The 12,979-nt window shown below is 42.6% G+C and overlaps 1 protein-coding gene across 1 annotated transcript in view; it reads left to right on the top strand.

The window, feature by feature from the left end:
- NAA25 (N-alpha-acetyltransferase 25, NatB auxiliary subunit) overlaps nt 1–12,979 on the top strand; it is a 41,174-nt gene that overhangs the window by 8,472 nt on the left and 19,723 nt on the right. Inside the window, exons 3-11 of the mRNA XM_056859591.1 lie at nt 881–1,019; nt 1,548–1,666; nt 2,872–2,946; nt 3,769–3,876; nt 4,672–4,750; nt 5,932–6,043; nt 8,975–9,064; nt 10,598–10,767; nt 12,345–12,457. Coding sequence (XP_056715569.1) covers nt 881–1,019; nt 1,548–1,666; nt 2,872–2,946; nt 3,769–3,876; nt 4,672–4,750; nt 5,932–6,043; nt 8,975–9,064; nt 10,598–10,767; nt 12,345–12,457 — 1,005 coding nt within the window. The remainder of the gene's footprint in view (nt 1–880; nt 1,020–1,547; nt 1,667–2,871; nt 2,947–3,768; nt 3,877–4,671; nt 4,751–5,931; nt 6,044–8,974; nt 9,065–10,597; nt 10,768–12,344; nt 12,458–12,979) is intronic.

Here is a 12,979-nt window from a genome sequence, read left to right as displayed (position 1 = left end):
GTCAGGCAGCTTTATATCAATGCCACTAGCTTCCGTTTAGTTTCCCGGCTGAACTTAATGTGCTGCCTTTCACCTTCAAAGCCACAAACAGTTTGGGGACCAAGGTAAATCAAACATTGTAATCTTTGGCATAAATCTGCTCTGGCACTCAGAGCATCATCAGAGATGCCCTTTGGCATGTGTGCACGCCCATCTAAAGTGTGGTGACGGATTGCACAGGGAAAGGGTCTTTTTCTGTTGTAATGCTTTTTGGAGGGGGAGCACCATGACAAGTGATGCTTGCTCATCTTGTCCTGTCACTTCTGTTTTTAAAATTGTGGGCTTTTTTGGGATTTCCTGCTGCTTATGTCTTATTTTTGTGCTGCTTGAGGCCTGTGCTTTCTTAGTTTGTGTATTGGCTTACATTTTATAAAGCCGTATTAGGAATTTTGGAAGGGCAAAGTACAGCTTTAGATTATATGCATAACATCACCATACCCTAGCAGCATAAGGCCAGCTCTGTTCAAGGTGTTCTTACTACAGGATCCACAACAATTTAGCTATTAATGGTGCTATTGCATGTATTTTATAACTGGTCTTCACCCGTAATAAGTAATGCATTCATTCATCCACAATAGTAGCAGAGCCTATAACCCCTATGACTACTTTTTTGGCTAAGTGAGGTCTGTTAGAGTTAGGGCCTACAGAGTTTGGGGTGCTTATTGTCACCTGTTGTCTGGTGAATGAGGGATAGGGGCAAGCTTGTTGAATGTAACACAGACACATTGTTGCTACCCTTGCCCCATTCACTGTGCATCTCTGCAGTAGTTCCTTTTAAGAGAAACTTCCTTTTTATAGCTGTTGGGAAACTCCTTGAAAGCTACTTCTTCCTTTCGGACAGGTTTTGAAAGCCATTGGCCTGCAGAGAACTGGGAAACAAGATGAAGCATTCGCCTTGGCTCAAGAAGTAGCAGCCCTTGAACCCACGGATGACAATTCATTACAAGCTCTCACTATCCTTTACCGGGAAATGCATAGACGTAGGTTTTCCAGCTTATTTTTCTCCTTTGTGCTTCAGGTAGGGCCATAACTTTAAATATTCTTAGAGCTGTCATTGAGGACTTAATGGGGCAGTCATTTCAAAAGTGTGCCCTTAACAGGGTGATATCCATTGTGAACATAATAGGTGGAGGGACAGCAGAGTAAATCATATTGCGTGTGTTTTAATTTACATTATTTATAGTCTGCTTTTCTCACCGAGGCACAAGGCAGATTAGACAATGTAAGTCAATGCAACCAGTACAAAACAGAAATCTGAAACAGGCACACGTGCTAAATACAGTATGTTGTAGAGTTTGTGTGGTAGAGAGTTCAACACAGGTTGCAGGGGGAAATGCGCACAAAATATTCTGGGCAGGTGATTCTAGGGGAAATTGCAGGTCCCTAAAAATGAATATTTTTCTCCCATTCCAGTTCTTTATGACATTCCTTTGCGGTAAAAAAAAAAAAAAAGCTGCAGCCTAATACAGTCATCCACCGGTTTGTTATAATGTCACCTTCTGTTACAGCGGAGCTGGTCATGAAACTCTATGAGGCAGCTGTGAAGAAAGTCCCCAACAGCGAAGAGTATCACTCCCATCTCTTCATGGCCTATGCAAGGGTTGGAGAATACAAGAAGATGCAACAGGTGCTTTCCAGAATGAGGGTGTAGACCAAGCCCGTTTGACTTGGGAATGAATGGACCCACTAGAGAGCCGGCATGGTATAGTAGTTAAGAGCAGTGGTTTGGAGAGGTAGACTCTGATCTGGAGAACCAGGTTTGATTCCCCACTCCTCCACATGAGCGGCGGATGCTAATCTGGTGAACTGGATTTCTTTCCCCACTCCTCCACATGATGCCAGCTGGGTGACCTTGGGCTAGTCACACTCTGTCAGTCTCACCTACCTCACAGGGTATCTGTTGTGAGGAGGGGAAGGGAAGGTGATTGTAAGCTAGTTTGATTTTTCCTTAACTGGTAAAGTCGGCATATAAAAACCAACTCTTTTTCTTCTAGAGAGGCAGTTGCGTCCTGAAGAAGACGTAAACTGAGATTATCCACCTCTCGCTGTTTTTAGTGTCTATTGAAAGTCTAGTTTCAATCATAAAGTTAAAATAAAAGCCCTTAACTTTCTATTACACGTGCAAAATTAATTGGAAAGATCCCAATGATTAGTATAGGGAAATGGTGGGTTTAAAAAATGTAATGGCTTCATGTTTCTAAATTGATGAAATCTCCAATCTTAGTACTTAGGCTTTTAGAGTTAAATGAAATGTTCAGAACATTGTGGGCATATTGGAGATCTATTTCAATAAGGCATTTCCTGTAACATTCGAAGGGACCATTTGGATTGGCATGAACTGCAGTACCCACATGAAGATGTGAAGGGAGCACAGCATGCTCCACAGTTCATGTTGCTTAGGAGTTGGTAGGACCTGAGCACTTCTCTCTCAGCTAAGAGAAGAATTGTGAGCTGCAAGACCATACTTTCAGTGAAACAGAAGATTAATATGCAGTCTGGAGGCCCCAGTCTCAATACAAATTGATTAGCATTTCTGTTTCCAGTTCAGCACAGTAGTTTTTGTGGCAACCAATGCTAGGCAAATGGGCTTGCCCCACCATGATGCACAGCGTGTGTTATTAGCAACGTGGTCTTGCCACCCAAATGAGACAGGAAGCAAGGGATGTGTATCACTTGTGTCTAATTTTTCTAAGCACAGAAAATCAGTAAGTTAGAGGCTGTTTCTGAAGATTGCTCATTTGCTAGAGTGTTCACAGATTTCTGGGCTGTAACTCAATATAATGATGCACTAGTATTTGGAATGTTTATTTTACACACGTCTTCATTTTTTAGGCTGGAATGGCACTTTATAAGATTGTACCAAAAAACCCTTATTATTTTTGGTCGGTGATGAGCTTAATAATGCAGGTGAGTACAGCATCTCTGGAAACAATGATTGTCCCACTGAAATAATTTTCCTCATTCTGAAAATTATGCAAATTGCAAGCTAGTAGAAAGTAGTGGTTAGTTTGACGGACTAGGAACTGGGAGACATACGTTCAAATCCCCATTCTGCCATGGAAGCTTTCTGGGTGACGGGCCAGTTTGCGAGAAGCAGAGGAAGGCAGCAGACTATAATCTTTCCAAGGGGAATCGATTCTGTCTCTTTTCAGCCTCTAATTTCTGCCTTGGATGTGGGAATTCTGGGATTGTTATCAGAGGTAACTGTAAATCTGGACTTCCAGCAGGAAACCTCTTATAGAAGTCAGTGGCAGAACTGATCTGTTGTCTACTTGAATCTGCTAGATGAGTATCTTATTACTGCTTGAAGTGATTGGGAAAGGTGGCTCATTGGTAGGCGTCCAAGCCTCTAGTTTTACAAATTTGCCAATTACTTGTGTTTACAAAGCATTATTTGCTATTGGTAGTTCTCTTGTGGAAGTTGCCCAGCACTAATTCTTTGTGAATGCTTCTTGCAAAAGCCTTTATATTTCCATTTTCATGGAGGAGAACAAAATAATACCTACAAAACTGTCAAGTAATTTTTTCCAACAGTGCTTGTGCTCCAGGACACTTAGAGCTTTTTAAAACTATTTTGGCCAGGACCATAACGGAGTGATAGAACAAGGACTCTGCATCCAGAAAGTCTTAGGTTTATTCCCTTCATCACAGGGAGCAGGAAGACTGCTTTAAGCGAATAACAATGTTCTAGCTCAATGTAAGACAGCTTCATGTATTCTTCTTTTCCAGTCTATATCTGCACAGGATGAAAACCTCTCAAAAACCATGTTTTTACCACTAGCAGAAAGGATGGTAGAAAAAATGGTGAAGGAAGATAAAATTGAAGCTGAAGCTGAAGTAAGATTTTTAAATGCGTATCTAAACTCATGTTTGACAGTAATACATTTAATTGACATCATGCCTTCTGATTTATGCAGCTAGATTTTAATAGCTTTATGCAGCATTCTGGTGCTGTTAACTGGAGCATATATAGGGGGAAATATGGCTGAACATATAAAGGTGTTTGTCGAAGGCTTTCACGGTCAGAGTTCATTGGTTCTTGTAGGTTATCCGGGCTGTGTGACAATGTCCTTCAGTGTTACTCCTCTGAAGATGCCTGCCACAGCTGCTGGCGAAACGTCAGGAAAGAAAATACCAAGACCACGGTCACACAGCCCAGATAACCTACAAGAACCTCTGAGAGTTTATTAAAAATTTGCCTTTGTTTTTTGGTGGTGGAGAGTGCCATCAAGTCGTAGCTTATTTATGGCAACCCCATAGAGTTTTCGAGGCAAGAAACGTTCAGAGGTGTTTTGCCATTGCCTTCCTCTGAGTAGCTACCTGGACATCCTTGGTGGTCTCCTGTCCAAGTACTAACTAGGGCTGACCCTGCATGGCTTCCAAGATTTGATGAGATCAGCCTAGCCTGGGCCATCCAGGTCAGGTCCAAAGCACATAACTTTACTTCCCTGAGATCGCCTTTCCTTTGGTTATAGCTATGGTTCATTCTGTTTTTTAATACGTCCACGAACACAAAAAAAACCCTGCTTATTTATTTGAGTACTCTTTTCCTTTTAAAAGAAACGTGTTGTTTCTGTATATTGTACTGACTCTTAATTGACAATTGTGTTCCATTTCTCTCATCTTCTAAAGGTTGAGCTGTATTATATGATTCTGGAACGTCTGGAGAAATATCAGGAAGCCCTGGATGTTGTGAGAGGAAAACTAGGAGGTAATTTATCCCTCTTTCCTATTAGCTGCCCAGTTTGTCAGTGTTTAAGGCAAACTGATGTTTTATTCTGTACCTCTTTGACCAGTGATGCCTCACCTTTCCAATTCTCACTGCTCCCCACCCAATTCTCTCTACCTTTCCCCCCTCTTTTTTCTTTTCTTTATCTCTTCTCTTAGCTGTCTCAGTGTATGCAGCTCATACTTCATTTTTTTGTTGATGAGCTATGTTGCTGAAGAGGGTGGGTGGTAGAGTTACAGGGAGTTTGCTGGTGTATTTACTAGCTTATATGGAAAAACAATAAAATAACTTAATGATTAAAAAAACTAATATTTTTAATTATAGCAAGCAATAGTGTGCTTGCTTCTTCAGTAAATGTGAACTCAAAAGGTGGAAATTTGATTTAAATCCATTATTTATGTTTTCCTTTTTTTCCCCTCTGTGATTTTAAATCAGTTTTTTGAGTCACCTTGATTTAAATCATTCCAACTGGCCTTTATTTAATCCAGCAAGGAACAATTCCCTTTTACAAAGTTTGCAGAATGACAGAAGTGTGGGAGTCTTCTTGATCACCTCAGGCAGGCCAGTCCACAAAGTGGAGACCACAGCAGAGGATGCACATGTGTGGCCAGTTGTCGATCTTGCCCATTTGTAGAGTGGCCAGAACCCAGCCTTATGGCTGCACCACGGGCCAGCCTTATGGCTGCACCACGGGCTACCTGCAGAATCAGATCCGCTGTGTCAGTCACTGTTAAAAAGAGTAATTTGTAATGCAAACGGGTGATTAGCAGATTAATTTACTGCCTTGGAGACACCATCCACCTAGCAATTCTTTATTTGCAAACTTTCAATACACTCTTAACTCCTGCTCCTGTTGTTTCATCTTCTTGTTTTCTGTTGCATCTTGAGGTCAAGTAAGTCAGACCTACAAACATGGAAGTTACTAGCCCATACATTCTTGTTTTCTAACTAACTTCCTTGGCTGTACCTGGCCGTCGCGTTCTCATTTTGCAAGGGAGGAGATGGGATTCTCTTTTCTGTGAAACTTCCCTACTTGGTTCCCTGAGGTTACTTCGACTTGCCATGAGTGATCAAGTGGATGGCTGCGTAAAAACCTGAAGTCTTGTGTGTGGCAGAAAGCAAGGGATTGACCGTGTGACTTTGTGACTCTTTGTTCAACTTAGAGAAGCTGACAAGTGAGCTCCAGAGCAGAGAGATCAAGTGCATGGAGATGTACAAAAAGCTGGGCAAGTGGCCAGAATGCAATGCGCTCTCAAGGAAGCTACTGCTAAAAAAGTGAGTAGGAGTTTGGGCTGCTGGTTCCTATTGTAGAGCTGAAGGAAAAGGTGGTGGCTCCTTCCTCAAGATGGCTTCTTTGTCTCTTGCATGCAATCACAGCTTCCTGTTCCCAACCAGAATAAGCAAGCTGAGAAGAAGAACCTTTTCCCAGAAGAACCTTTTCTCCTTTTTCTTATGGCCCAAATCTGCCTTTTACAAAGGAGCATTCAGGGGGAAAGGGTGTGTGCTGAGCCCTGTACACTCATTTTACTGGATTGTCCACTTAATGCCATTTTTATGGACTAACCAAATTGTCATGAAGTAGGGAACAAATTTCCAAGAGCTCATTAAGCTGAAACTCAGTTTTTAAAAAAGTAGAATGGGGAGGAGGAGATGAAGATGTCTCAGGGCATGAAGGACAAGCTCCCAAATCTGCTGTATTTAGCCTTCTTGAAATACAGACAAGGAGGTTTTGTGTCTAATGAAATGTGCAACACATTCTAGACTTGATTTAAATAAGGTTACGAACTGCAGGCATTGTGTGTTTCCGTTATGCCCTGAAACATCTTTTCCTGTCTTGTCAGACCCCTTTTCGTTCTTTCGTTCGTTCTCTGATTGAGGATCCAGCCTGTTTTATGTTCTAGGGAACATAAAAATCTTGTTCCCTGTTTTGTGACAATTTGGCCATTACAAAAAGTTATAGCACTACTGTGGAGGTGAATTTGTTTTTCCTTGTAGACCAAGCGGTGGCCCGCAATCTTCATATATTTTCCCATATTCTTTTTTAGAGCAGTGCAATCAGTCAGCAGCTGGAGACTGACTTTGCAAACATTTGGGGACAGTTAAGAGTAGCTGTCTTCCCTATAAGGTCAGCAAAAAAAAGTCTACTGTTTGCTTAAAGAGCAAGAAGCAGTGGAATCCTTGAAGAAACTTTATTCATAGTGTCTTCATCTTTGAAGCATCCTGATGTTTAAGAGCAGTTTCTCGGGGTTTGCCCCATCCTGCCCTCATAGAATGAGGTTTAACCATACAGTGAGGTACCTAATTCCCATTGACAAGTGTACTTAGTGTTTGTTAAGGGTATGTCCCCACCCTCCCCACCCCAATTTTATTATTTCAAAAAAAGAAAGAATCCCTCTAGCACTTTTATTTAGGGTGATATAAGGGGGAAAGTGCAGTACCAGCCACCCAGTTGCCTGCTCTCTTTCCAGTGTTCTTATACATTGACTTCAGAGACCCTGGGATGATTAATAGCAATTAGGCAAATGGCTCAATACTCAGGATTTTGCTGTTTGGATTAACTCAAGAGACTCCTGTACTCCCCTCACATACGCAGCACTGTAAAGTGTTTGGTTACCGACTGCCCCCTGGACTGTAGGTTTGAGTACTGTTTAAGGAAGTGTCTCATTAGTCTGTGCTAGAACGTACATTAGAGTGGCATGAGAATAGGGCTGCCCGTAGCCCAGGAGAAAAAATGTCCTGTCTGTTTAACAGAGGCTCAATGGGATGTTATTTACCCCCATGTTATGAAGCTTCAACAGCCCATTCCTACACATTACGCCTCTGCTAAAGGGACAGGATGTCTTTCTCCTGTCCTGTTGGCAACTCTGCATGAAAAGATTATCCTGCTTTGAGAAGGAACCTAAAATCTGCAGAATCTTGGAAAAAAACGAGTTAAGAAATTTCACTTTACGCTACTTAGTGAAGAAGTGTATAAGCATCTTAAGTACCGGTAAGTAAATAAAACCATAATTACCGAGTAGTCAAACCGACAGCATTCATTTTTTGGCCAGGATTTATTTGTGCAAGCCTCAATTAGAGGAGTTTGCCATAAATTTACTTTGATTTAAAGGTTTACAAGATTATTATCTCCCTTTCAAGCATAGTTATTGTGAATTTTAGGATACTTTCAGTTCTCTTCTAAGAACATTTTCCTTGGAGTTAAGCCCACTCAGAGATGAGGTGTGTGGCAACCAGAGGCAGGACTTTTTCAGTAGTGGCTCCTCTTGATGGAATGCTCTTCTCCTCGAGGCTTTCTTGGCACCTGTATTTCTCTCCTTTAGGCATCAGGCCAAAACATTTCCGTTTAACCGAGCTTTAAATTAAGGGGTTGATGTTTTACTACCAGTTTAATAGCATGTTTTAGCCTGGAAATTGCTATTCGTTGCTATTTTAAGCTGCTTAATTGTCTGTGACTTCATGCTCTAGTTGGTCAGTTCTTAAATTAAGAATTTTAAATGTTTTAAATATTTATTTTGTAAACTGCCTCATGGCAGGTTCCCTGAAGAGGTGGCATAAAAATTATTTGAATAAAATAAATACATTGAATAGACCAGAGTAGGTTTTTGAGCAGACCTGCTTACAATTGTGCTCTCAGCCATGAAAGTGGCTTCCAATTTGACTTCAAACCCAATTCGAGGTGCTAGTTTTGACCTTTTAAATCCATATGGGTTCGGGACCAGAGTATCTCAAGAGCCACCATCTCCAGTCTCCAGTACAAACCCACCAGTTGTCAGCATCATCCAGAGAAGCCCCATTCAGTGTTGCCCATTCCTTTCTGAGGTACAGTGGGTGGTTACACCAAGCTGGGTTGTTTTATTATTATGGACCTGTGGTTGTTTTATTATTATGGACCTTCCTTCCAGAAGTTAATGGACAGGATTGTTTTAAACAGGCGTTTAATTTATTTTGAACTTGCTGCTGGTTCTTCAGACGACACCGTTTTATAATATCTCTTTGCTATCAATGGGAGGAATTTAGTTCTTGCTTTTTAAAAAATATGTGTATTTAATCATTTATTTATATTATAATTAACTGCTCTTTGTGATCCCCTTTTGGGAATGGAAAAGTAGGATAGAAATAATGTTATAAAAAAGGAAATTCTGGCTTTCTAGCGTAAATTTTTTTCAAATACTAACTGAACTGCTTCTTGCCTCATTTCTGTTTTAGCTCGGATGACTGGCAGTTCTATATAATTTACTTTGACTCCATCTTTCAACTGATTGACACAGCCTGGGCGCCTCCAGCTGAAGGGGAGCAGTGAGTTTCTTGTCTTTTTCGAGTTTTAAGAGTTTCTGTTCCTTTAACCAAGATGCTTGATCTTGGGGGGAGGGAGGGGAATTCAAGTCCTGCCACACATAGCCAGCCTAACCTACCTAGTGCCCTTCTAGGGAAAGCAAGATATAGCTATAACTTGTGAGAAGAGTGGGGGAACAACGGGGCCTTGTGTGTAAACATGTGTATCTGGCGCTGTCTTGGCAAGATGGGTGCTTGATGTGCCTCTCTATGAAGCTGCAAAAGGGTGGAGGGGAAGAGGCCGCTACTTTCTTCCGCTCTGCTAGGGGAAGGGGACTCCCCTGGGTTTAGTAAGCTGTCCTTAGTAATTCAGCTCCTGATACAGTGTCACAGAGTCTTGAATACAGACTAGTCTTTCATAAGAACATAAGAAAGGCCCTGCTGGATCAGACCCAGGCCCATCAAGTCCAGCAGTCTGTTCACACAGTGGCCAGCCAGGTGCCTCTGGGAAGCCCACAAACAAGGCGACTGCAGCAGCAACATCCTGCCTGTGTTCCACAGCACCCAATATAAACAGGCATGCTCCTCTGAGCACCTAATATATTCGGCATTTCCCCCCAGGTCCCTTGTGGGCAGTTAACTTTTAACCAGGACCGCCTTGTGAGCTGAGCCATCTTGGTCCATGCACAGGAGTGAGTGGCTAAGGCAGGGTTCTCCAACATGGTGCCCGTGGGAACCATGGCACCTGCTGGTACTTCCCTTGGTGCCCACTGAGCATTTCAGAAAGTGAGTGGGGCCATTGTAAGGCAGGAATTGGTACTGTCTGATAAGCACCTGGCCTTTTCTTGGTGTGTGGTTCCATTTCCCCGTCAGGCTTTCCTTCTTCCCAGGAGGTGTGAGAGTGAGGTATTCTATTTGGCTCTGCCTCCTGTGGAAGCTGTTTTTGGGGTGGTGCTCACCACCCACTCTTAACATTCCAAATGTGCTTACAGGCTCCAAAAGGTTGGAGACCCCGGGTTAGGGTGGCCACACAGGGTAGAAGGGCAGTTAAAGATCCCAGAGTCTGTACTTGTGCAGGCGAAAGCAGGCAAGGTACAGAATCATATGGGGCTTTGCTTGGAAGTTACTATGCTAGAAGCCAGACTGAAAGCTGCTGCTGAGTGGCTGTGTTGTGCCCCTGAAACAGCAATTGCTTGTCTCATCCTAAAGTGGGTTAGGCAATGTTTGAAGCTCTCTTCCATATCTTTGTGGGAAGTAAATCAAATCCATCAACATTATTGGGAGGGTTTCTTCACCACTACATCTGCATTGCCTTCAGTTTTTCCACCTGCATACAAGGATTCCTTGCCATTTGAATTGCTGGGGGAAAGAAAGCCTTGTGCTCTGTTGCAAAAGCTCTGTTGGGTCAGGCAGTTCTGCTGGTCGGGCAGGCTGTTGGGCCTCGAGACGCAATGAGCTGCAGAACGGCAATGTAGCTGATTGTCTCTTCACCACAATCGCGCGGTAAGGAAAGGTAGAGTGGAAATGCTGGAACTCAGCGCTACTTCTTGCATGCAGCTCTCTGGAGGGCGAAGTGCATCACAGCATAGAGCAAGCCGTGACTTTCGTAGAGCAGAGGATATCAAAAGAGTCCAACAGCACCCGGCCGCTCCGGGGACCGTACCTCGCCCGGCTGGAGCTGATCAGGCGCTTGCGGCACAGAGGGTGCAGCGAGGAACACAAATTGGGTAAGAGCTGATAACAGGGTGCCAAATTGAGCCCCAGGGAAGAGGGTGCAAAACTGAAGGCGGCTCTCCTGTCCTGGGATTGCAGCAGCTGATGTAAACTGTGTACAAGAATTGCAGAAATTCACCTGTGCTTTGGGGAGAGGATTGTTTGTCTTCTATTTTAGTCCTTTGGCATTAAGAAATGGCACGTGGGTGGTAAATATTTGGTGCATGAAAAGACACAGTAAAACCACCTTTTAATTTCACATTGACCAAATAGCATTTATCGGGAAATGCGGGCTCTTAAAAATTATCCCACACCCACTGCAAGTGAAATAAAATCCCTTTAAATGATCTTGGAGAGGGAGATTGTTCTTGCAGCAGGTCCTTGTTAAAATCCCAAGGAGGCTTTAAAGCCTCCATCACTTTTGCTGCTTTTTTTGGGGTGGAGGAAGGGAGAAAAAGGTTAAATATCAGTCAGGAATAGTGGAAATTAACTGGACAGAAAGATGGACATTTCCTGAGCAGATTTAACGTATGCTAAAATTATTCGATCTTTCTGCATGTGCACTGTAAGTTTGTTACATAAAAAGCTTTCATGAACTGAGGAGTTTGACATATTTAGCCTTTTTAAATTAAAGAGGCAATGGCAACTTTGCAACCTCGTTAGTTTGATTGTTGAACCAGTGTTGTGACTGATAAGGTTTCACCTCAGTCTTCTGCAAAATAAATTATCTCCATATTTCCGTACTTCGGATGTGTAGTGCAGGCCAACACGGCACAGGCTTCACGGGTGGGTTGCAGCCCACTCTCTTATTTGCAGTCCCCCTGGTAAATTTCAGATACTCACTGTTTGTAGCTCTGTCTCCTGTATTTGTGGGAAGAGCTAAGGGCTGGCACTACCACACCTGCATTGTTCCTTCCTCCCCTAGATTCACAAATCACCATTTGCAGCAGTCTGCCATGATATATGACCTGCCCGTGTCCAAGGCTTTCCTCCGTTTGTGAATTGCTGGAAGGGTGAAAGCCTTGTGTTCTGGTCAGCAAACAGAACCTCACTTTGCTGTTGTGTTTATCAAATGGTTTGTAAAACCAAATTGTCAATAACAAGACCATTGATGGAGTTTAGATTCTAACCTGATGGTATTTGTTCTATTCTAGATTATAAACCACTGTGAGAACCGTTTGGTTGTGAGGGCTGGGTGAATATGTTTGTGATAGGTATAAATAAGTAGCATGAGTGCTTTCCCCTTGAATACTCTCAAAGACACTGAAAAGAGGCTGCTTTTGTTCGTAGAGACATAAGGTTGGATCCAGTGACTCTACTGGTCAGTCTTCCTCTGATGGAGAACTGCTTGGCAGAAGGAAGTCATTGCATCCATGAACAGCAATGGAGTTTTCACCAGTTGGCTTAGAAAGGATATCTAATTCTTTGGGCTGACAGTAACTTTGAAAACGTGGTAGAAGGGGGTGCAGAAATGGCAAAACACCTTGCCTTGGTTTAGAGGTCTGTTGTCAGTTCAGTCACATTGGCTTAGGTGTCGCTGTGTCGTTGACTTATTTACAACTGCAAATTGCACATTTATCTGTGTTGTTAGGCAGTCCAGAAGAGCTCATGTTCGAGTACTTCAAACAATTTGGGGATAAACCCTGCTGTTTTACTGATCTCAAGGTGTTTGTAGACCTCCTCCCATCAACCCAGTATACAAAGGTAAGTTCATTTGCTCCTGATTTTCTCACATGGCTTTTCTGTTGGATTGGGGAAGGGTTGTGTCTTTTTTTTTAACTAGACTATGGTCACCTTGTTCATCACAACTCATGAAAGATTCAAGAAAGAGAAATGTCTTTGTTGGGGATATGTAAGCGCCTGCATTTCACAGAGCTCTTCTGTCTAATTAAGCATTGTGTGAAACTTGGATGCAAGAATATGCTAGTTATCATTCAATTAGTCTTAACAAATGATGCCGTTTTCTCTTCGTGTTAGCTCCCATTTTTTATTTTCATCCTCATCCAGCCACTGGTGCAATGTAGTGCTGTGATTTTGCCTGTTACCTCTTAATGCTGACAAGGAACATGGTGTATCATCAGACTTCACTGGAGGCTTGTCCCATTTTAGACATTCTCTGAAAGAGGAGGAGAGTTTATGCTATTGAGAGAAGCTTTACAGGATGATTTCAGCAGCTGGGAATCCTGTTCAGCTCCATTGTTCATTTAAGCCCCTTTTGGGAAATAC

The sequence above is a fragment of the Euleptes europaea genome, chromosome 13 (assembly GCF_029931775.1).
Source record: "Euleptes europaea isolate rEulEur1 chromosome 13, rEulEur1.hap1, whole genome shotgun sequence".
NCBI classification, from domain to species: domain Eukaryota; kingdom Metazoa; phylum Chordata; class Lepidosauria; order Squamata; family Sphaerodactylidae; genus Euleptes; species Euleptes europaea.
This window is presented reverse-complemented; position numbering and strand designations above follow the sequence as displayed.